A 25,027-nucleotide genomic window follows, 5' to 3' on the forward strand; every position below is an offset into this window, starting at 1 on the left:
ACAGTCTCTGTCCGTGCAAGAGATGTAGATTTTACATTCTGTTTTATAGAGGAGACCGAGTTTCGCCTCGTTTTCAAGAGCGTATTGTCTTTTCCATGGTGTGAAATCTTGTACAAACGTCCCGAAATTATAACTCTCATAACCTCACACAATCACGGCTACTGACGGTTGACAACGTAGTGTGACAAGGGTGAATCTACGTTGTATGGGCGATGAGCTGTGTCACAAACATGTTCCGCTCTGAACTGAAAAAAAAAATCAATTTTGTACAATATTCAAACACTACTCACAATGGGGGGAAGGAGGGAGGGGGTTGTTTAATGTTTCTACTCTAATTCGATGATGCTAGTTCGGTTCGTGGTAAAGCGATGCATCAATCTAGCCGGCTGGGGAATCTCAGGGAAATGACACGTCACAATAGATTTCATGACACTCTTGAAGACCGGATGCTTGGTGGCGTAGATGAAAGGGTTGACGCACGAGTTGCACAGCACGATTGCGGATGCGTAGGGAATGAAAGGATCACTATCGTTGTAAAAGAGGCAGATGGTAAACGGCGCGAGACAAACGACGAATACGCAGACGACGATGAACATGTTTGTGGTGATCTGAATTTGGCGCTGCTTCATGCTTGGAGCTTGTGACTTCGGCCGGCCTGCGAAAGACATTCTCGACTCAGTCCTTTGGTCCTTGCTCATCTTGACAGGTTTACATGTACGGGTAGTGGGTCTACGAGCCTGATCTTGGTCTATGGTGACACCAACCGTGCTTGATGCTTCACGAACTGGCATCGCACGTTCCGTCTGTCTGTCTTTGGGCTCACGCACGGTGTCGCTGTGATATGAGACAGGGAAAGAGAGAGAGAGAGAGAGAGATGGGAGAGAGAGAGGGAGAGAGACAGAGAGAGAGAGAGAGAGAGAGAGAGCAACTTAAAGCAAAAGAAATAGATAGAAAAGCAGTGAAAGTGACTAGAAAACACATCTAAGTGTTACACCTGTCGGTTGACTTTGTGACCTGACCTGATATTTGAAGTTCCCCTTACGAAAAAGTCCTGTGGTACTCCTGTGGTAATTACCACAGGACGGTACCACAGGACAGTACCACAGGACAGTACCACAGGACAGTACCACAGGAATTGTCCTGTGGTATTTTGGGACATACCACAGGACAGTACCACAGGAATTCCTGTGGTATTTTGGGACGTACCACAGGGCAGTACCACAGGAAAGTACCACAGGACCGGTACCACAGAACAGTACCACAGGACAGTACCACAGGAAGTCCTGTGGTATTTTGGGACGTACCACAGGGCAGTACCACAGGAAATCCTGTGGTATTTTGGGACGTACCACAGGGCAGTACCACAGGACTAGTACCACAGAACAGTACCACAGGAACTGTCCTGTGGTATTTTGGGACATTACCACAGGACAGTACCACAGGTCGATCATTACCACGCAGCATTACCACAGGGCAGTACCACACAGCATTTCCATGGTACCACAGGAGAGTACCACACGGGATAGATCGAAAAAAAAATCTGGGAGAATTTTAGCCACATATCAAGGAATATTCCTGATAGGTGAGTGATGGATTTCAGGACAAACATGGCCCTACTTAATAACCTGTCCTACTCCTAACATATAACCTCAAACGAGAGTCTAATGGCCAAGTGCCAATGTAGTCCTATAATAGATCTATATAGTCATATTCTATTCCTAGGTAGCCATCAACCGTATCAGTACATATATATATGGCCGTCTATCCGTAAAGCATCAAGGCATGGTTACTAACTCGATTATACTTTATCATCAAGATATGAAATTACACTTTCATAACAATATCTATGATATTGGGAATAACATAACATAATTAGACAATCTTTCATAAAGTTCAAAGTAAGTTCCATGATTAATACTTTGACTTTTTAAGTCATATATGTATTTTCTAAAATCTAGAGTGCTCTTTATGAATATTCATGAGCTATGTAAAAATTTGTACCACAGGAGTACCACAGGAGTACCACAGGAGTACCACAGGAGTACCGTACCACAGAAGTCCTTATGAAATTTCTCATGCTTTACATCAGCACTTTCACTAAATAGGTAATACTGTAGGAGTATAGGACGGGATAAGTAATGGCAAATCAATTGTTATAATTCACAGCATAACTCATCTATCAATTAATTGAAGAATATTAATATGTGCTTTTCTGTTTGTATTTTTATAATAAATTTCAGTAGATTCTGCCTTACAATTTTCCTGTGTGGTACTCCTGTGTGGTACTGCTGTTTGATATTCTCCTGATGTGATAGTCCTCTGGTATAAAATGTTAAGAAAAAAAAGAATATCCTGTAGCATTTTTCTGTGGTACTTACGAAATTAATTTGCTGTGTGGTACTTCTGTGTGGAATAGCACCACATTGTGATTTTCCTGTGGGATTTTGGACAATTCCTGTGGTACTCTCCTGTGGTATACATCGAAAATTACCACAGGAATTCCTGTCGTACTGTCCTGTGGTACGTCCCAAAACTCCACTGGACAATTCGTATCGTACTGTCCTGTGGTACGTCCCAAAATACCACAGGACAAGTCGTGTGGTACTGTCCTGTGGTACTATCCTGTGGTACTGTCCTGTGGTACTGCCCTGTGGTACTGTCCTGTGGTACGTCCCAAAATACCACAGGACAATTCCTGTGGTACTGTCCTGTGGTATGTCCCAAAATACCACAGGACAAGTCGTGTGGTACTGTCCTGTGGTACTATCCTGTGGTACTGTCCTGTGGTACTGCCCTGTGGTACGTCCCAAAATACCACAGGACAAGTCGTGTGGTACTGTCCTGTGGTACTATCCTGTGGTACTTTCCTGTGGTACTGTCCTGTGGTACTGCCCTGTGGTACTGTCCAGTGGTACGTCCCAAAATACCACAGGACAAGTCGTGAGGTACTGTCCTGTGGTAATATCCTGTGGTACTGTCCTGTGGTACTGTCCTGTGGTACGTCCCAAAATACCACAGGACATTTTCCTGTGGCACTGTCCTGTGGTATGTCCCAAAATACCACAGGACAGGTCGTGTGGTACTGTCCTGTGGTACTATCCTGTGGTACTTTCCTGTGGTACTGCCCTGCGGTACTGTCCTGTGGTACTATCCTGTGGTACTTTCCTGTGGTACTGTCCTGTGGTACTGCCCTGTGGTACGTCCCAAAATACCACAGGACAAGTCGCGTGGTACTGTCCTGTGGTACTGCTCTGTGGTACGTCCCAAAATACCACAGGACAAGTCATGTGGTACTGTCCTGTGGTACTATCCTGTGGTACTTTCCTGTGGTACTGTCCTGTCGTACTGCTCTGTGGTACTGTCCTGTGGTACTGCCCTGTGGTACTGTCCTGTGGTACGTCCCAGAATACCACAGGACAAGTCGTGAGGTACTGTCCTGTGGTACTATCCTGTGGTACTGTCCTGTGGTACTGTCCTGTGGTATGTCCCAAAATACCACAGGACAATTCCTGTGGTACTGTCCTGTGGTACTATCCTGTGGTACTTTCCTGTGGTACTGTCCTGTGGAACTGCCCTGTGGTACTGTCCTGTGGTTCGTCCTAAAATACCACAGAACAAGTCGTGTGGTACTGTCCTGTGGTACTATCCTGTGGTACTTTCCTGTTGTACTCCTGTGGTACTGTCGTGTGGTATACGTCCCAAAATACCACAGGACAATTTGTGTGTATACTGTCTTGTGGTACTGTCCTGCGGTACTTTCCTGTGGTAATGTCCTGTGGTACTGCCCTGTGGTACATCCCAGAGTACCACACGAGCCTGTGACACAGTACCACACAGTTCCTGCGTTAACATATATTTGTGTGGTACATTGTGTGGTACCAACCAGTACCACAGGGAGTACCACATGAGCCTGTAAAACAGTACCACACAGTTCCTGTGGTAACATTTATTTATGTGGTACATTGTGTGGTACTGACAAGTACTACAGGGAGTACCCTACAAGCCTGTGGTACAGTACCACACAGTTCCTGTGGTAACATTACAAGTGTGTGGTACATTGTGTGGTACCGACAAGTACCACAGGGAGTACCACAGGACTTTTTTGTTAGGGCTGTCCTGTGGTATACGTCCCAAAATACCACAGGACAGCTCCTGTGTTACTGTCCTGTGGTACGTCCCAAAATACCACAGGACAATTCGTGTGGTACTGTTTTTTGGTACTGTCCTGTGGTACTTTCATGTGGTAATGTCTTGAGGTACTGCCCTGTGGTACATCCCAGAGTACCACACGAGCCTGTGACACAGTACCACACAGTTTCTGTGTTAACATATATGTGTGTGGTACATTGTTTGGTAATGACCAGTACCACAGGGAGTACCACATGAGCCTGTAAAACAGTACCACACAGTTCCTGTGGTAACATTTATTTATGTGGTACATTGTGTGGTACTGACAATTACTACAGGGAGTACCCTACAAGCCTGTGGTACAGTACCACACAGTTCCTGTGGTAACATTACAAGTGTGTGGTACATTTGTGTGGTACCGACAAGTACCACAGGGAGTACCACAGGACTTTTTTGTTAGGGAGGTAATGGTTCGGTACAGAAAGCCATTAGCTTCACGGAACACAGGACGTGACAGGATTACCTACAAACTGTTGAAAAATACATAAGTTCTCTCATTTCCCTAACAGTCTTTCGAACGTCAGTCTCATTTGATTTGAAAATAATACAACTGATTCTCGTTCTCGATTTCTCTAATTGGCATTTAAATCTTATCAGTCAGTCCTTCAAATGGGACGTAGAAGTCTCGTGTTCGGTGGCTTTCTTTAAAGGACGTAATTACTTCCTTATTTTCCTTATTGATTATCTTTAATAGAATAAATCAAAACAACATATAAAACCGAACCATAATCAGCGTTGTGCTACCTACCCGCGTCCAAACACGTCAGAAATTGACTCCACACTAATTAAGATGGTAACATATATATGTATTACGTCACATCAAATTTGCATCACTACATGACGTCACCAGGGACGTCACATATTTGATACCCGACGTATTTTTTTTTTCTGTACTAAGCACAAAACCCTAGATGGCATTTGCGTAAATGCTACTTTCACTAGTTGAAAAAACAAAAAACACCTTTTTTCAATACAATATGGAATTCAGTCAAACAGACTTCAAATTTGATTTGATTTTATACACAATATTAAATCAACTTTTATAACTTGTCATATTTTTCTTGTAAATCTTACCTCCCTGAGTATCGAAACCCTATTTTGTGACAAAAAGGACACCTAGATGACAATAGGAAAAACAAAACAAAACGAAACAAAACAAAACAGAACTCCCCTTCGACTATGCCTATGTCTAAAATCAGACCATTTTCGATTTTTTTTTCCTACGTTTGTGCGTAGCAAATCATTATGAAGACTACCTCCGCCCATGAATGGAACTGACGCATTGTTCTGATAAACAAATGACTTTTGCTCAATTAATAAGTAGCACCATCGCTTTAATTAACTACCCCTGCAAGTATGAAGCGTGTTTATAACGTCATAAAAGCAAGCAACTATAAAAGACTGTGTTCTCACTTGATTAGAAAAACTCTGACATTAAAGCGCTATTCAAACAAGAGACTATGGGGTGTTATAGTTTGGCATTGTTATATACAAGCATATACACCATGCGTTTGCCTTCCATTGTTGGTGCAGTTTGGCCTTTGATACTTTTGTTGGTAGGAAAGGTACGCCATTCATCGGAATTTTGATTAAGCTGAGATTATTTTAATCTTCAAAAGTGAAATAAAGTATATTCAAAGCAACCGACAGAGTAATTTTAACAACATTTTAATGACTTTGTGAGCTTAGTCCTTAATCCCAACAGGCCAAGTTTTTCGCTGTTGCTATCATTATTTTTAACTGTGAGTAGTATGTACAATTCATGTTATCTTACCATTTTTAAAAGTGAATATACAGTTCAATCATTTTTTTTTTCTTCTTCAAGTGGTTGTCATACTGTAGGCACCTCATTTTGTTTTATCTGCATTACCACCTTGGGCATACGTTTCTAATCGTGGTATACTTTGGTATTTGTATATCCCATTATTATGGACCACTTTACGCATCTTACCTTGTCGTATTGCTGGGGTTACCATGGTAACCCTTCCTGGTATCCATGGCAGACGTATGACCGTCCATCACTTTGATGTGCCGACGAACGAAGCAAAAGATGCGACCATAGCAGAAAGAGATGATGGTGAGCGGTATGGGAAATATTCCGACCGCCTGGACGAGTTGGTACACGCCGTCCTTTGGATGATCACTGCTCTGACTGCACGAGCGATACTTCCTGTTGTACCCCAAGCGCCCGACACCGATCACGGGCAGAAATATAGCAAAGAAGAAAGCGACGACCCAGATCAATGTTATCCATATGATGAGATTAATCGTAGTGAAGGTCTTCCGATAGGTGGCGTATCCCTTGGTAACGAGGATGAAGCGGTTGATGGAGGCTGACGCGAGGGAGTAGAGACTTGTGCCGACGCAAAGATACATGATCGCTGCAGCGGCGGTGCAGATCCATGGGTCAAGAGGCCAGGTGTCTCCTTCGCTGAGCAGAGCGACAGCCGTCCACGGCACCGTGATCGACGTCAGGAAGTCCGCTACGGCCAGATTGACCACGAAGACGTTGGTGATTGTTCGCAGTTTTCTGGAGGCGATGACGGCGGCAATGACGATGGCATTTCCCAGACTGCCGACCACGGATACGATAATGAACATGATGGCAAGGACGAGTCTCTGGGCTGGGTCGTTGAACTCAAACTCGGTGGTAGAAAACGTTTCGTTTTCCTGTACTGACGTCATCGTGGGAGGCTCTCACGTCTTTTGTTTAACGGTTTTCGTTGCTATCTTGAAAGAACCAAATTGCACCGACAGACGTCGCATGGATTTCCGGAGAAACATGCATCCATCAAAATGATAAGTGTTGAGAAGAACAGGCGTTTATAATCAACTGACCAACTTTTAGCATTGTTTAGACGAACATAGAGACCAATAAAAATATCACTACTAGAGTATATGCAGCAAAATACAGGTACACTGAAATGCAAAGATTAGAAGATTTATAACTCGAACACCGTCGTCCCTTGCTGCACGATCTAACGAAATTAGTTGCAACGATGGTCGCGACCTTACGATTAGAGTTTGTCCGTTTGTGCACACCAGAATTTGGTACAAAATCACGAAAAGTGAAAGGACTGAAATTTCTCAAACATTTTCAAGAATAACAAATACCTGTTTATGTTTTTTGATTTGCTGAGTATCAGTCAATACTATTCAGTTGATGAGGCTGTCCCGCAGAACTGGAAAAGCGACCAATTTCGAATGCTGAAAATCATCGTGTTCAATCAAACGTAGGAGAAATTATAATCAGTTTTTCGTGAAGAAGACCTTTTGCAAAGAGAGAGTTGTTGGAGGTCGAGAGCATCGATTCTCATCGCTCTACCACCAATAGCAGACAGGGAACGTAATAACTCATCAATAGGTCCGTCTAATTACAGTATCCAAACAAAAGTACTGTCGTTGTTTGCTTATGTGGTCGAGAGAGTTTCTTAAATAGTTCATCAACTCAATATTTGCAAATTCACTTCGACCTTAAATGTAATTATGTCTTTGATTTAAGAACAAATCGTCGGGGTGGTACTCTAATTTGATGCCCCTTAGAGTGTTGGAATATTGGGATGCAAATTAAATGACGTGCTGATCTAGACTTAGCCTGGAAATTCAGACCCCTTAATAAACTGATTTGACGATGGCTATCGATATATCTTATAAAGGGAGTGTATAGAGCACACTATGTACCATAACTATACACAGAAAGAATCTATTCGTAATAATTCCACAGGACTGAGTTATTTGAGTTACCTCTTTAATATAGTGTGCGCAGACAAGTGGCAGAGCTCGCTTTTCGCGATTCGTTTGGTTTGGAAGTAGGGAAATTTCCTAAATGGACAATAAAATAGAATTAAGCTAAACTGAACTTCCTAGTTTAAGGTGACACTTCTGCAGACGTGGAGTTATTGTTCCTGAGAGTTGACTTGAAACATTGGGAAGCAAGACTGATAAGAACATAACTGTGAGGAATCTAATTGAAGTCTATCATAGGTCTATATTAAACACAAACTGCGAGGAGTGATGATAATGTGGGGTGTATGATGATAGTGTGGACTCGTAATTAGCCGGGTGGATCGGGGGGGGGGGGGGGGGCGTAGAACAGCTCTGAAATAGCATTAGATATGCTCTTCTTCTAAGAAGTGACGATCAATATAACATTTAGCGAAATATCAAGATTATGATATCTGTTATGAGAGGTACATTTCTTAATTCCATAACGATTGCGTGTCTGTGGAATTTGACTAACAGGACTTTGGATGACATAGATTATGATTTATTCTATTTACCTACTGAGTGGATTGAGTTTGTATTCATTACTTATATCTATCTGTTACTGCCTATCTATCTACCCATTCTTCCATTATATCTATCTAGGCCTATTTGTTCATTCATTCTTCTGTTCATTGTTGATTCATTATTCCTTCATACATTAATTCACCCATGTAATCATCAATTTCGAAATATTCTACTACTAGGCAATTAGTAACCTGTGTGCTTGGTTTTTAATGGAACTGAGATTAATCAAGATAATATGAAAACAACACAAACAAAACACAGTTAAAGTGAGACACTTCTGAATATTGCATAAAGCAATACTCGATCTGTATAGAGTCGACGAAGGACGAAGATGTTCTCAGTGATTGCTCCGTGTAAGAAAGAGGCCGATGAATGAAAGAAAGAGGCAGATACATGTATATCGATGACTGGGGGCGGTGAGAAGGAAAGAGGAGATGACTAGAGTGAAAGAGACCCGCGCTGAGGAGTTGAAAATATGAGACAATGGAATGTAGAGAGGATCAGAGAGAAAAGATTAAAGAAGAGTTAGAATGAATTAGAAATTGGCACAAGAAATGACAAGAAATGAGGCTTTATGAAAGCGAGGAGAGGATAAATGTAAGGTGACGTCTCTGGCTGAAATACGTGTTTAACCATCGAGGTCACGACTTTCATATAATATGAGGATAGATAACCGATCGCTGACGAATGAACCGCAGACACAAGCTTGCTCGCAAAATTGTTAACGTTAGTCAAGAGTATATCTATACAGAGTAGATATTTGTGATATATTGTATTTTGAAAAGAAACCACTATTGCGTATAAATGTCGTTAATCTCATTTGACTACCAGCTCTCTTGAAAATCGAAAGGTTGCAAGCCTATCCGATCTGAGAGGTATAGGCCTACTAGCCGGGAGAAGCAATTTGCAAAGCGTCTTGTATTCAAATCGAATTGAGGTAATAAAACACAAAGGGATGGAACTCACACCAATGGGCTGTACGACTCTAGATAGGTTTATGTTCTCATATTGGCTGCTGTGCAGAACCGAATAACAAGACCTATATGATCTGTTGATGTATATACAGAAGCGAGCCGAACAAACAAGGGAGATAGTAGAAAAGGGAGATAATGGAAGCACGGAATACCTTGTCCAAAGAATGGAATATAGCTTCCCAGAAATTATAATAATGTGGCGCAAGGTCAGAGATCTTTTGAAACTGAAAACTATCAAACTAACAAAAGAAGTAAGTGCCCCATGACATCATGTCGCCCTATGTCTGTATGCGGTTCACCTTCATGGGCATCATGGTGAATAGTGGAAGTGTACACAAGTGCAAGTGAAAATTCCCCGTTTCGGAGTGGACGTTTCATAAATCAGCACTGTGAATTGCGGTGATCGTGCCTTGACCAGCGTATACGTGCTGATTCACGGCGCTCTTGGTTACAATGGGGAATACCCGCTGGCCGTATTCGGACCACATACTGCACGTGTGGAAAAAACAAAACAAAACAAAACAAAACAATTACAAAGCGAGTACTGCTGAAGATAGTGCAATTGACTTTTTAGCGCCCTACCCCGTTATTACGCGATCATTAACATGCTATAAAGGGTTTAGAAATATCAACTATATATTGGAAATCAATAATATTCATAAAAGCATACAGTCATAATGACGTCAAGCAATATAAAGAGTTGTGGAACGGCAACAGTTTCTGAAAGTTGTGTTAAAGAGATAAGAAAACCGCAGGCTGTGGCGAAGTGTCGAAATACACTACGTGATGTCTCTTGGTCGGGGATTTCCCTCTGTGGCAGCCTATTGCACATTGCACAGCGACCGACCGTGGGTGCCCGAGTATAAATGCAGCTGCGTTATTCACGCAAGAGGCACTCGAGTCCCTGTGCTGAACTATCAGTGTATTCACCAGGAAGTGAGGGAGATACATGTACTTAGCTCAGTGTTCATGCCCGTTAACTCCTTGGACAAAGCCGTGTTTTCCCCATGACTGCTCTGCTAGCTGACTGTAGAACATATTATTATCCTTCTATAACAGCTTGTGTATTCATAAGCCAGTTAGCAATAGATCGTGCAGTGTAGAGAGCTCTCCTGTACATTGTTCTACACGAGGGACGAGAAAAGGTGCGTATCTATACCTGTTCACTTCATACAATGACTGCGTTAATTGTGACATTATATAGGCATATGATACTCAGTCATATTATGTGATATGTTTGTACATAGTACGTAGATATAGGCCTACACCTACAATCTTTCTATATATACCTGTATCTGTCTATATGTGCATATTATATGCCACATGCTTCTAAATTTTAGTACACTATTAAATTTTATGTGCATTCTGATGCCTTAATGGTGGTGCGGTATGTAAATGTTAGCTGCGTGGCACGTATAAGCAGCGAAGTATATCATAGTCTGAATCTTTCTTAATTTTTCTCACAGTGTACGTGTGTATCGTCATTACCCCCCCCCCCCCCCCCCCCGAGCCGCAGGTCAACTCTATGATGAGATTTTAGTAAGCATCATCGTCAATGCATTACGACGTTGGCAATACGTGGTGTATAATAAAATCTGTAGCTCCTAATATAGTGACTATTTTGAAATATATCTGTGTATCTCCATGTATACATGCCTAACAAGCCATAATCATTTGTATGCCTAATGTCAAATATACCTGAGAGCTGAGCTTGTGTGTGAATAATATGCACACCCACCCCCATACACGCACACATGAAAATGGTGATCGTCTATGTTGGTCAACACAGTCTTCTTTTCATGATTGTATTTCTTTTTCTGATGGCATAGATTGATATGTTAGCAGATCTTTCATTCCAAATATGCATCAAATAAAGTCACATATTTTAGAAACGTCCGGAAGGGAGACCATCAGAAAAATATTCTATTCCGTATCTATTGTTGGCTTTCTATAGTGCCACTTACATTATGTCATCTGACCATAATATATAAGAGGCTGAATGTCTTTTACAGTTACCATGCTGCAAGTTTGATGTCGTCACAAGTCCCCAGAAAGTCTTTTCTTGATGAAGATCGGAATCATTTCAAATACAGTGTATTTGGTACTTACGAATCCAAATTTTATGTCACCAAGAGGGTGTTGCAACAAAGTTGCAATCAATTGCAAATTGCAATGCTCACTTCCTGAAACGGGAACTTGCGATCGATTGCAATATTCCAAAGTTTGCAGTAGATATTTGCAATTGATTGCAGCTCGACTTTCTTGCAACAAGACATATTCCTACTAAAGTCAAACAGTCCACGAGCACCCCAATATAAGATATGATTATGACATTGTGTTTACTAATTTCTTAACAGGATCACAGCTTTCATCTCTCAGGCAATGCCGACTGCAGTATACATCTTAATTTCAGCAATTTGTCTTCTTGGTAAGATTCATTTTCATTATTAATCATTCTATGTCCTCATTTTGTCGGCAGAATATCAATTTTTGTCTGTACAGATCCATGAATCAGTTTAATCCTCTTTCTTACTCATATATCCCTCCTCGGTTTTATAGTTTTCTACAAGATAAACACAAGATAATGTGTCATTGTGTTGGACTATCGTAACATACATGCATTGGTATTTTTTTCTCGATATAACATAGGAGAATTGCTTTGTCGCACATGATCATCCCGGTCAATCAATCGCAAGTTTACTACAATGAAAGCAAGATATTATTCAGAGGGGTCAAGGTTCAGCTAGGTGTGAGTTTCTTCAATTTGTCTCCCTTTACAAATGGAATTTGTTAAGATCGCACCTGGCAACTGCTGATCTGTAACTTAACAAACATGTCGGGGGAAAAAGGAACCAGTGGGACTCGAACCTGTCATCTACTGCTTTCCGGGCAGCGACACTACCACCAAGCTGTCCCTGGTTGCCGGCAGTGACACGATGAACACGAAACGTAATACCAATTTGTAGAGGAGACAAATTGAAGAAACTCACACCTGAAGCTTACTACAACTTATTATCATAATAGCACCGTTATTCCGGTCGGCTCCAGTGCACCTCTCTCCCTCCCTTTTTATTATACGACGATTGCATGGTATATTATGTCCTACATTAACCACAATGCTCCTGTGGGTGTATACTTTGGCAAGAACGTTTGTCTGTTCCTGTTGTTTTGTTGAGTGTCTTAACTCTTTGATATGAAATTTTCAAATCCGCATAAACTTTTACATAGGCACACAAGGAATTCATAGGCACCATAAGTTACTTTGTATGCTTGTTTTCCTCCTTTCTCCAGTGTCTATTCAACCACAGCAAACGATGGCTCTCGACCCAAAGCTTATCGCCACCATTTCCGGTATCGTGAAGACACTAGCCAACGAGGAAGGACAGGTGAGGTGGAGAAACGATACATTCAGATAAGTGACCGTGCATCACAAAACGAATAAAAAGTCGCACACACTCATTTTATGTGAAGACTGAAAATAGGTCAAATTTGTCAACCTAGCCCCTGTGCACACTCTTCACTTTTAACTATAATAACTCCTGAAAGGATAATGCTACTGCTTTGGAAGTTGGCATTAATCATGAACAGAATGGGATCATAAAGCTTGCTTAATTTCAGCTTAATCTGATAATCCTTTCATTGTTGTTACTCCGGTGGTTTACATCCTGTTTTGTGTACCATTCATCGCACAGCTAGCACGGCTTGGTAAAAATTATTCAGAGCCCCTTTTCTTAGTTCACACTTTCCCTGAGTGTGTGCTTTCTTTCCACTATTTAGATAGGTTTAAAGAGTCCATTTGATATGCGTTATTAATCATTTTAAAGCTTAAAGTCTGCTATTTCAGAATAAGCTATCAAATAAAAATCCATATCTGACGACTTTTTGTTTGTTACTAAGAGAAAGAGACGGGGGGGGGGGGGGCAGACGGTCTGTTAACAGGGCTTTAATGCATGCATACATGTGCATTCTGAAAGTACAGGTTTGCAGGTAGTGATAATCAAATTTATTATGCGTTATTAAGTTATATTTATTGTACAATGATTATACGTCACCTGCTCATGATTTCATTTTCGTTTTGCCATTATTGTTTCTTGAGTATTTTTGATTCACTGAGTCTTTTCTACCAGTCTCTGTGTTTATGTAGAACATGGTGTGACCTGAAACTATCGCAAAAAGAGTCACTAAGAAATTAGAACGATATTTTACTTTACACTTGCCTGTGTTCTCTTGATTTTGAAAACTATACTTTACAGATGTGAATAGATCACGACCGTAGCCATTTCCAGTCTAGACCGTCTGAAAGAGTTGAATTTGTGTATATAGAGTATACCTTAACCCATTCTGTACGGGAACCTGGTGGTCTGCGTATTAAGTCTATGAGGCATTTCAGAATTCAGAATGGAATGGGTTAAAAGGAGACCTCCGGATGATTTTCAGATTTTTACATTTGAACATCGATAAATTACTTATACCGAGTACAGAGTTTCAGAATTTGTAGCGACTGGGATGAGGAATAATAATGTATTAAAGATTTATAACAAATTGCAATGAACAAGTATGATGACATGGCAGCCTCACCATAAGAATGCATGAGTTGGGGCTCAAGGAAATAGAACAAAAGAAGAAGGTATACATACATTCTACACAGGTGACTTTGTCAATCAAGTGGTATTGTAATGGAAAGATTCTCGCTATCGCCAATGACGTAAAAAGTACCCGGATGTGGCTTTCTCGTCAAGATTTAGTTCACTTGGTAGCAAGGGCACTTCCGGCGCGGGGCATAATTTGCACAACGCTAGCGTGCGCGTACGTGTACCTTACCTATAGCGCAGCGCCGACCACGGATACTAGTACATGTACTAGTACAGTAGGCCGCTGTACTGCCTGAGCCAGCGAGTGGCCAGGCCTGTCATACTCGTACACTGTAGTCCCCGCCGCGCGCCGCCGGCGGCCGGCCTTTCTTGCTATAGCTAGCATGCATGCACCACTCACCATGCAGCGCATAAGCTAACACATACCGGTACGGCGTACATCACAGATCAGTCATCTCTGCATACGCTGAAAATATGCTGGAAAATATTCACCCACCTGGATATACAGTATATCGTCATGGAATGCCCATCTTTTTTCTTTATTTGTTCTCTGTCGAAATGTCGCGAACACAATCGGGAACGAACAGTGATCTCGAACTTATCCTGTCTCCAAAGCAATTTCTTCCAAGTAAGTACGTACAATGTACGTAGGCGCACTGTGCTAGGGCTACTACCTAATGCTACTACCACTACTAGTAAGTCGCGCGTGCACGTACTGCGCTGTGGAGTCACCCGCAAACTTCACCCACGCTGCCACGTCACGTCTCGCATGCCAGTAAGGGTCCTATTTCTGCAGATTTTTTTCATTTATTGTCGTGCGAACAACACATGGCAGCTTCGCAGCAACAACCAATAGTTGTAGTAACAGCAATTTCTTAAGAATGGAGAAATTTCAAATCATATTAAAGCTGTAATTCAAGTCGAGAAAACCGGAAGTACACGTAGAATACAGTCGGTTGTGTGTGTAAATCGCATTAGTCACGTATCACGCGCGTACGAACGGAAGTGACTTTGCTACCGGACTATCCCATAATGCACCGTAAATGACGCTTAAATCAACATCCGGGTACCTTTTACGTCATTGGCGATAGCGAGAATTGCACTGCTACATTTCTGAAATACGTGAGGCTCCTATGTCATCAACACTGGTCAGTGTAATTCGTTTAAGATTTTCAGATTATTGATTTCTCTGCTCAAAGACCACAATAAATTCCACAAATCTATACATGGAGCTGTCGATTTATGTACTACATGCAGTGAAATTATGAAAATCATCTGGAATGCCCCTTTAATATTGTAGAGATGTAAATGTGTATACGATGATTTAGGCATTTAAGGTCGCAAACTTCAGTTTCTCTCACCTCTTTGCATGATGTAACAGTGGAGGGTCCAGAGGGGGCGCATCAGGCGCCCCCCTCTTTAGTTTTAAAACAAAAGAAATAAAAAGAAAAATGGGGAAGGGGTCCCCCCCCCCCCCCCCCCCCTTGATTAGGATTTTTTTTTAAGTCGCCTCCTCTTTACGAAATTCCTGGATCCGGCCCTGCAATAATGTATGTATTTATATCGATCTGTAGTCTACATAATTATCTATTCGAAATATGCATTGTATAATATTATTTCATGTTTCACGTTTTGTTTCCTATCTGTCTGTTAACACAGTTCGAAATCAAAGGAAGGGTTGTGAAATACAAGGCTGAGGGCAGAGTGCACAGTTTCAAGGAGCCTTGGGTATACGACGGTACGGCCTGGGATATCATGAGTGGGATCAGCGAAAAGGCGAGGCACTATAAGAGCAAGCAGGGTGCGATAGAGCACGCCGTGGTGAGGTTGATGGAGCGACTGAAGAGGGACAATATCATCAAAGATGAACTTTAAGAAACTTCAGTATAGTGATGTCTTTCTACACTTTAACCAACGAAGTTTGGAGGCAGCGAAAGATTTCCATCAAGCATGTGTTCTTATTCTTGGCTGAAATACACCACCATTTCTTATTCGTTTTTAAAGGCGTGGACAATAATACACGAACATGACTGTGAAGATCAGAAAACAGGGTCAAGTTTATTCTACTCTCGTTCTCTTTGAGGCTTTTTTATATATAGCGGCAAAGTGCTTCTCACAATACGAGATCCAGAGTATCACAAGATCGAAATTATTGCGAGATCGCAAGGATCGCCCTTCTAGTTGCGTCCGTACGTGAGTAGTGTCAGGTTTCGTATTTTTTTGTGTGTGTCACTGCCGCTTTGAAATTCTCCCTTTCACGAGGGCAACTCGCATTAAATGGCTGATGATTCACGATGAACCCAGTAGGTCTCTGGGAAAAGAACATTCTGAACTTCCGTAAACATGGACATTTATTCTATCAGGCAAGAAGATCTTGGTGAAAAAAACAACAACAAAATGACAGCAGGAAAAAAGGAAGGCAAGCCAGGAAGGAAAGGTTTCTGTTATCCAGATCTTTCTGTGTTGTTATCATACACAATACCACAGTAATAAAAGGACGGAGGTAGACAGAGCTCGTAAAAACAATCGCTGAGTACTGTCAAATACGGGACAACTATAGTTGACAACGGTAATGATGGGATGGATCTTCGTTGTTTTTTTGTTTTTTTGTATAATGCTTGTCTATATATTTCGTATGTCTGTGTCTACAAAGAGGTGATATCATAGAGGGGCCCTAAATAATGTGAAGGCGGCTCGTTGCCGTCAACTACATTAATATAGGAGAGAAAAAAACCTGACAACATGATTTTGGTAATTTGCCAGATGGTGATTTCGGTAACCAAAAAGGATGAAATTTGGTGATTTTTGAAGTTGTTTGGTGACAAAATTTTGGCCTGGTAACCAAATCAAAATTTAGTGATTTTAGGGTTTTTTTAATGACTTTGAGACCAATGAATAATAATCACACTATCTGAAAACGAAAACGCATTTTGCCAAAAGGTTTCCCCTATATTTCCTGTAGAAACATAACATGTGCCCCTTTTTTGTCACTCAACACACACAAACACTCATATCGTACACATTTTGCATTGTGTGTGTGACTACAGCGCGCCGATTGCACTCGCGACTCGCGCAGAGTGTTTGATAAAGGTTTATTGACATCATTTTGTCTTGAAATTGAAGTCTTACCTACGCTTTTCTTTGGTGATTTCTGATGGCTTTTGGTGGTCTTTCACATGCCTTTTGGTGATTTTGGTCTCTTAGGACCTGGCAAAAGTGTCAGTAGTACCTACACTTTAGCTGTTAACGATTTGGTCAAATTTTTTGATATTGGAGAATAAAGCCACTAGTAGTTTCATGTTAATTGTCTGGTAATTAGTTCCTCTCTGTACAATGTGCAATATACAATAATAATAGTGAGGTTAAAGTGTCACACATTGTTAGTCAATAATGAGTTATTAATGAGCAGTAAGGGTGATTAAAAAGCGATATTTATGTTTATACATGTATAAGCATTCATTACACGTATCATTACATATTACGGAAGGTGCAAAAATAACTACAGCTGTATGCTATGATGGTCAATATTGCACAACGCTTTGATAACTACTTCTAAGCTGAATTATGAACAATAATAATAAAGGATACTTTACACTTATTTCAGCGGAGTACGTCTTTCATTTTTTTTTCAGTTTGTGTCTCTTTGTATGACTTTCTCTCTCCTTCACTCTCTGTCTCTCTTTCCCGCTTTCTCCTCTCTTCTGCCCAAATTGTTTCCTCAGTTTCGCAGAAGCAAACCTTTCACTTTTGTCTATAGTTAAAGGGATGCTATAGTTTTTGTTGAGATGTGGATCCAAGTTTCATTTTTTTTTTGCCAGATAATTATATACCATTCACATGAAATATTAAAGAGCATATAATTCTAGCAGAACTTAAAAGTTTATTTGATAAAAATCGGTTTGAAATTGCTGAGATATCCGAAAACAAAGGTGGGAATAAAAAATGGGATCCACCTTTTATTAGGATCACATTGTTTTACCTTGTTTTTGGATATCATGTATTTTCATCAAATAAATTTCAAATTCCTCATAGAATTATATGCTCTTTAATATTTTACATGAGTGGTTTCTAATTATCTGGCAAAAAGTTAAAACCTGGATCCTCATCTCAACCTAAGCAATACAATCCCTTTACGTTTTCATAACAAGCTACAGGCTAAACTAAAGAAGTGAGAACTTTATAGAGCGAAACCACGCAGAGGCACACAGAAATTCAAAGACCTCTAGTAAGGATTATCCATTCATGGATAATCCTTTAAGCGTTTGCATTTATCATCAAATCATTCCAACAACAATACTCACAACGTCGATAAAAAACAAAATGAAATTATTTTGCGACGACAAAGTAATGCTTTATTAACCTTTTTTATCCAATGAATTCACTGAATTGATTTTCTGAATACGAATTCTAGTACTATGAAATAAAGTATTCACAAATGTCAAATGTATAAAACAAATACAGTGTAGTCCATTCTTAGTTAAGTAATGTAATGTTTAAACATGATATCGTATTCATCTCAACAAGTAGGGACAAGTAACCACGGTAACATTTCGTCATTCAGTATTTGCCATAAAATACTGTGATCACATTTACATAAGATTTAATCTAGTTAAGTTGCAAAACAGGCTACAAGCTCAAAGAATGAAAACTCTGCACAATGAAAACATACAGAGGCACACGGAAATTCAAGCATCTATTTATTTCCTTAAGGGATCGTCCTTTGAATGTCTGCGCTATCATCAAATCATGATATCCACACCGTTATTCACGAAGTCGATAGAAAAGAAAAAAAAGGACCTTGTAATTTTGCAACGACACAATTGTTTTATTCACCCTTTTTACAATGTTTTACCCAATAGATTCTTGTAATAGATTAAAAAAAAAAAATCTGTTTCTCTACAATAAAAGATTCATCAAGATTAAATGCAAAAATAGTAGATTTTCAGTAATATAAACTGATTTTCAAAACATGATCTCGCATTCGCATCTCAATGGATATGATTGTTGACAAATTTCATTAATTTGTCATTCAATCTTTGCTATGCAATATGGTGCTCACTTTTTTTTTTCTCAATATTATATTTTCAAAAGCTATGATGTTGACTTTGAAATGACTACGAAAGGCCGGATGGTTGTTGGGAAGGGGTGCATCGTTGAGACTTCATGCAGCACTACACCGTAACCGCAGCTTACAGTCATCGATGTTGGGAACACTGTAACGGGACATTCAAGTTGACGCCAGATTCTCGCTTAAATACTGACTCATATCTGCCGCTATCATGCCAGATGAAAGATTTTAACCAGCACACAGCATGTAAGAGCTTAAAAGATTATGTCGGTGTTGTTTTAAATTAAGGACTTTGTGGAGTTAAAATAGATGAGCACCACTTCATTGACACAAACTCAGGTTCTCATATAAAGGTTGGTATGTATCGGTTAAAGATTTGGAATTGTTGCCTTCACGGCAAATATAAACATGAGACAAGACCTGGTTCATGCTGCTATGGGGTCCGACTTAAAAATGAAGCGCCCCCAACGGTGGTCTCATGTTCGACTGAAAATCACACTTCTATCAATGTTTGAATAATTAGATTTGAAGTTAAAAGTGACCACCAAGGTGGACTTGTGCCCAAGTGTTCAGCCTGTATGGACTGTAAGGACTGACTCGATGTTATGTTATGTTTTGTTTGTTTATGTTATGTTATGTTTTAGCGTTTTGGTATTGCTTATTTGTGAGATCGAATTTTGGTGTAAAATGCGCAATAATATAACACAGAGCGTTGGTTATCGAAACAATAGTATATTTCTTTGTTAGATATACATATTGTACGTGAGAGTGTGTGTAATAGTGGAATGAGAGTTAGAAGAGAGAGAGAGAGAAAGAGAGAGAGAAAGAGAGAGAGAGAAAGAGAGAGAGAAAGAGAGAGAGAGGGGGGAGAAAGAGGGGAGAGATGTGCAATTATCAGATGCTATTTTCGTATATACAATGCTCATACAATGTATGTAATGCGAATCATTGATTGACTGATTTGATGTAATGCGCTGTGTATAGATTGCATGTATTCTGATATGGGAGTTTATGTATATTACGAAGAGAAGATTGTGAGGATTTTTTTTAAAATCAAATTGATTATCCTTGTTGAGTAAAATGTGTTGATTTGAGTTTTATGATTATTTGATTATTTTTGTTTATCTGACTGTCTTTTACTATTTTTGATAAACTGATTATTTTTGTTGCGTAAAATGTGTTGATTTGAGCCGTATGACAACACAACATCTGTATTAATTAATAAGTATAAATGACCGGTATACATAATTAACATAAACTCATTGTTTGTTTGTTTTTTGATAATCATTGAGAATAGTAATATATTATATTTTTAATATTTGATTTTGTTTGGTATTATAGGTTATTGTGCAATGGTTCTGATGAATAAGATTGATCCTTTGTTATTTTAATGTATTCTTTTTTTCATTGCTACATTGTATTTTGTGAGTATTTTTAATATATACATGGCCATTTGTCAACAATGTCTGTAATTCAGCCTCCGGGCTGCGAAAGATATTGACTAATAAAACACCATTTCAATTTCAATTCAATTCAATCAATTCGAGATTCAGAGATGAGCAATTCAAGGTGGGTATGATTTAGGCTTAAAGGTGGACCTGTAGCCAAATCAAACATATTGATGAAAATGAGATCAGTACAATTAAATGTAAAATGTGTCAACAGCGACTGATCTGAGACAAGATATGAGCTAGGGCACAAAGGTGGAGGTGTGCATGCAGAAGGAACTTTGTCGAAAGATTAGCTATAACTGAATGCAAGCCTTTGCTTTGAGTACTGGAGGGCATTTATGCTCATATGAAGAATTTACACAGCTGAAAAAAAAAAAGGAGACGTAGAACCCTGCTGACTTTAATATGGGTGTGGAATCAAATTAAACTCACATGCTGTTGGACAGATGGAATTCAGGCTTCTAAGTTGATAAAGATTTTAAACCAGGTGGTGACCTCCCTGGTTAAGCTGAATGGTGAATACAGACCTAGTGGATGGATCGAAATCACCAGTAAATCGGAGATGGAGAATGGACTAAGAGTTAAGATGGAGTTAAGATTTGGACATTGTATTGTGTCGGACGAAAGCACATTATTAAAAGTAGAGGTGACAAGTGCCCGATGCTAGACGGCCAAATGTGCCTCAGTCATGCAGATTATATCATTTCAGCAATTCTACCAAATGAAGTTTAGATGAATAATGTACGAGAAAGAAAGAGTTGCATTATGAATAGATTAGAAAGAAATTGCCTGATATGGACATACAATAAGTATTGACGACAAATGAAAACAATGTTCACCCATTTGAATTTGGAATACATAATTTATCATCCAAAATTCGACTCATAACAAAAGTTTTGTCACCAGCAAGGTTATTTTGTGTGTTCATGAGTCTTGTTAGGTATGGCTATGAGCTTTTCCCATATTGCTCAGTTTTACATTTGTACATGAAATGAAATAACACATGTATTCCAAACTCATTTACATTTGAACATGAAATGAGATAACACTTGCCCTCGATATGCATGCGAGATCAATATCATGTTTTGTCTTCGTATGCATAGAGTACACAATTGTGATAATATCCCCTTGAACTTTGAGCGATGTCTTCCATAATTTAAACACACACACACACACACACACACACACATAGACAAACAGAAGATACATTGTAACAGGTTCTCTTTGTCAGAGCAGGGAGGTACCTCCCTGGTCAGAGCGAGCTCGATAATTACAGACTCATCCACACCATGCGAAGAGACTATACAGTTTACAGGCGTGGTACCGCTGAACGATGCTGTCGATTGAAAGGGAACGTTGCCATGAACGACTCTGACCCTCTAATAGATTTATTCTAATATTGCTGCAACTGCCTCCCGTTACCTGTCCTCATTTCCTTCTACTTAAACTAATTCCGTTTTTGACCAAAGTTGACTACTGAATACTTGCACTTGGATAGAATGGAAATAAGCAACGACCTTGTGTTTCTACTGACATTTTCTACCTTCGTGTTCTATGGGTCTTTAGCTAAAGGTATGTATACGTATCTTTTATGAAACACTGCGTTTGTATCAGTACATCGATTTCAACCCCATTCGCCATAAACGTTTAAGTCACTATATAGGTAAAAAAACCAAAGAAATTAATGTGTAATGTCTATGCACACACATACACACACACACACACACACAAACACACACGCAATCTGTCCTCACATTTTGATATATTGTAGTTATAGGAAAGGGATGGGTTTCGTTGAACTGCCATTTAACCCAGGTCATTCGACCATGCCCCTGATAATTTATCTTACAAAGCCAATTTTCAGTGGAATCGAAGGAACAGCATGGAGGGCACATACAGTATGTTTTGTTGATTAAAAGAAAAAATGCATTTACAATGCAAACACATGACATGTGCATTATATAGAAGGGAGTAAAGAATTGATTTTTACAACTGTGCTTTGTCCATTAACATTCATTGGCAAATAGATTGTGACGGAACGAATGCCATGATCAATGTGCTTTTCCTCTCTCCTTCCCTTTCGTCTAAAGTATCGATGTATATATATATATTTTAAATGATATATTTTTTGTTTATTTTGATTTAGAAGCTAAATGGTATTGGAATACAGAGTCACCGCAGTAGCCACTAGGTTTAAAATGTATTGTCTGAAATCTATGCTCTGTTTTACTATAATGTATGCGCATTTGCATGCCTTAAAAAAAAAAAAAAACCGACAGTAAAGCTGAGATAGAAATTTTACAATCCAATTTCATTGTTTCGGCATTCAATTTAATATTATAAACATCCAATTTCGTAAAATACGCCCACGCATTGAAATATCATTATTCAAAATCATTTTCCGTCGTTAGAATTAACTAATGCGATTTCGCATATTCGCATTCTAAATTATTGAATGCAAATACATTTTCGGCAATGGCCATTTAAGTTTACGTCAAAGCCTTTTATTACAGAGTTTGGCCAACCCTGTTATGAGTTTTTCGATCTACGGACGCCATTGTTTGCCCACCAAAGAGGTTCTACAATATGTAATAGAGTAAGCGCTCACCATTCAGTGCGTATAAATGAAAACGGGGCCAATTGAACAGTGACGGGCGCGCACGAAAGAGGTCGACTACCAGAAACGTGTGGTACCTTCGCGAAAGCCCGACTTCTCGACCTCTTTGCTAATGGCGGCGGGTCGTTCAATTGGCCCTGCTTCTATAATTATGCGAGCGCGCACTCTATTACATATAGAACCTTTTTTGGCGGGCACAAAATGGCGCCTGTGTTTAAGTTGGCCAAACTCTGTAGTAGAAGGCTCTGGTTTACGTCTCAATCTGTCGCCAGCTCATGTCGTACATTAAAATTTGCATAACGACAAACAAGCTCTAACAGGAGCATTCAATTCAAATCTGCACGTGATATCCATTGCAAAATTACATTACTTGTACTGAAGACGGTTACATGATAATGTGAATCAGAAATGGTGAAAACAAATAAAACAAACATCACCAATACAATATGACAATCAAAATAAAGAGAGAAATGGAAAAATAAAGATTAAAAACACAGTATGGAATACAGTGGTAAAGATTACACACACACACACATACACACACACACACACACACACACACACACAAAGAATGCGATGATTATGATGAAAAGAACAATTTATATTGAAGTTCATATAAGATCTTGAGCAAAATAAAGATGTTGATCTTCCAGATAAAATTAAAGATAAAAAAGAAAAGTCACATTCAATGAAAATGGACAAAATCACTGTTGCTTAAGCGTATGTTTATTTCGGAACTGAACGTTCACTTGTAAACATCGATCGCTCAAAAACAAAAATTAAATTTGAAATGCTTATCCAGCCCACCGCAATAATTGAGTGCATAAATTTGGAATTTCAAAACAAGAAATTAAATGCTTAAATCCGATTTGAGATTTGTGACGTTGATTAAGCATGCTTAAATGCATTTAATGCAACTATTTAATGTTGGAATTATATCATCATTACTGTTGTTGCATAATAATGTTCAGACTCGCTTAGTGTATTTATTTTTGTATATATTTTGGCAATCAAAGAACTGGTACGAAGATTGAATAATTTGAAGTATTTATATGCAGAAGTTTATATAGAAATATGTTTGTTAGTATTTGTCCTTCAACTGAAGTGCAATATATGTGCTTACATCTGTATGTCCATTTTGTTTGAATTGTCTGTTTTTATATTTATCCAGACGCATACAGCTTCGTTCCCTTTCTTTCCTCCCTTTCCCCCATCTACTCACTCCTCTTCTCCTTTATCCTTACATTCCTCCTGCTCTCTCTTTGTGCCTCCCTTTTCTTCTCCCCTAGCCTTTGTTTTCTTTGTTCTCCTGTCTCCCCCTCACTCTGTTCCTGTCTCAGCCTCACACTACATGTAGCATCTTCTATCTCTCAACATTCCTCATTCCAAGCCTCCTCCCTTATCCTTCTATACCCTTTTTATTAGCTTAAAGGGTTGTGATACGTCACTAATGGAGGATATAAGATACATGTATGTAAAACGGGTTTGTTTGTGTTTTTCACTCAACTCTGTTTTTGTTCCAATATACAAGTAATTTATATACTGAATGTCCTTCCACTACTGATGTACCGATGATTTGTTTTGTTGTTGTCGTAATGGTTGTATTTTGTTCGTGTGTTGTATACAAATGTATGTAAGTTATTTTGTCTCACTGTATTTTTATCGACGTAAATCAGACACAATTCAGCCGTTCGGCTGCGAAGTTTGATCAATAAACCATTTCATTCATTCATTCCATTCATTAAAAACGAATTCTACAGCACTAAACTAGAAATCTTCGACCACAATAGTTAACCCACTCCACTGTTCTTCAAACATACGAAATTGTAATGCAATTGAAATGAAAA

General features: G+C 39.4%; 1 protein-coding gene and 1 long non-coding RNA gene across 2 annotated transcripts; one reads left to right on the forward strand and one right to left on the reverse strand.

Annotated features, from left to right (window-relative positions):
• Nucleotides 1-326: 326 nt before the first annotated feature.
• LOC139716014 (G-protein coupled receptor moody-like) lies at nt 327-6,873 on the reverse strand. The gene is made up of 2 exons (XM_071627572.1): nt 6,140-6,873; nt 327-834 (listed from the first exon to the last, which is right to left on the reverse strand). The coding sequence occupies exons 1-2, from the start codon at nt 6,871-6,873 to the stop codon at nt 327-329; spliced, it is 1,242 nt and encodes a 413-aa protein (XP_071483673.1).
• Nucleotides 6,874-10,364: 3,491 nt separating this feature from the next.
• Nucleotides 10,365-12,838, forward strand: LOC139716068 (uncharacterized). The gene is made up of 3 exons (XR_011709869.1): nt 10,365-10,597; nt 11,810-11,880; nt 12,744-12,838. It is a non-coding gene; the product is annotated as an uncharacterized lncRNA (long non-coding RNA).
• Nucleotides 12,839-25,027: the final 12,189 nt, after the last annotated feature.

The sequence above is a fragment of the Diadema antillarum genome, unplaced genomic scaffold (genome assembly GCF_040938485.1).
Source record: "Diadema antillarum isolate AM-2024a unplaced genomic scaffold, OU_Dant_1.0 scf00000060, whole genome shotgun sequence".
In the NCBI taxonomy this organism is placed as follows: Eukaryota; Metazoa; Echinodermata; class Echinoidea; order Diadematoida; family Diadematidae; genus Diadema; species Diadema antillarum.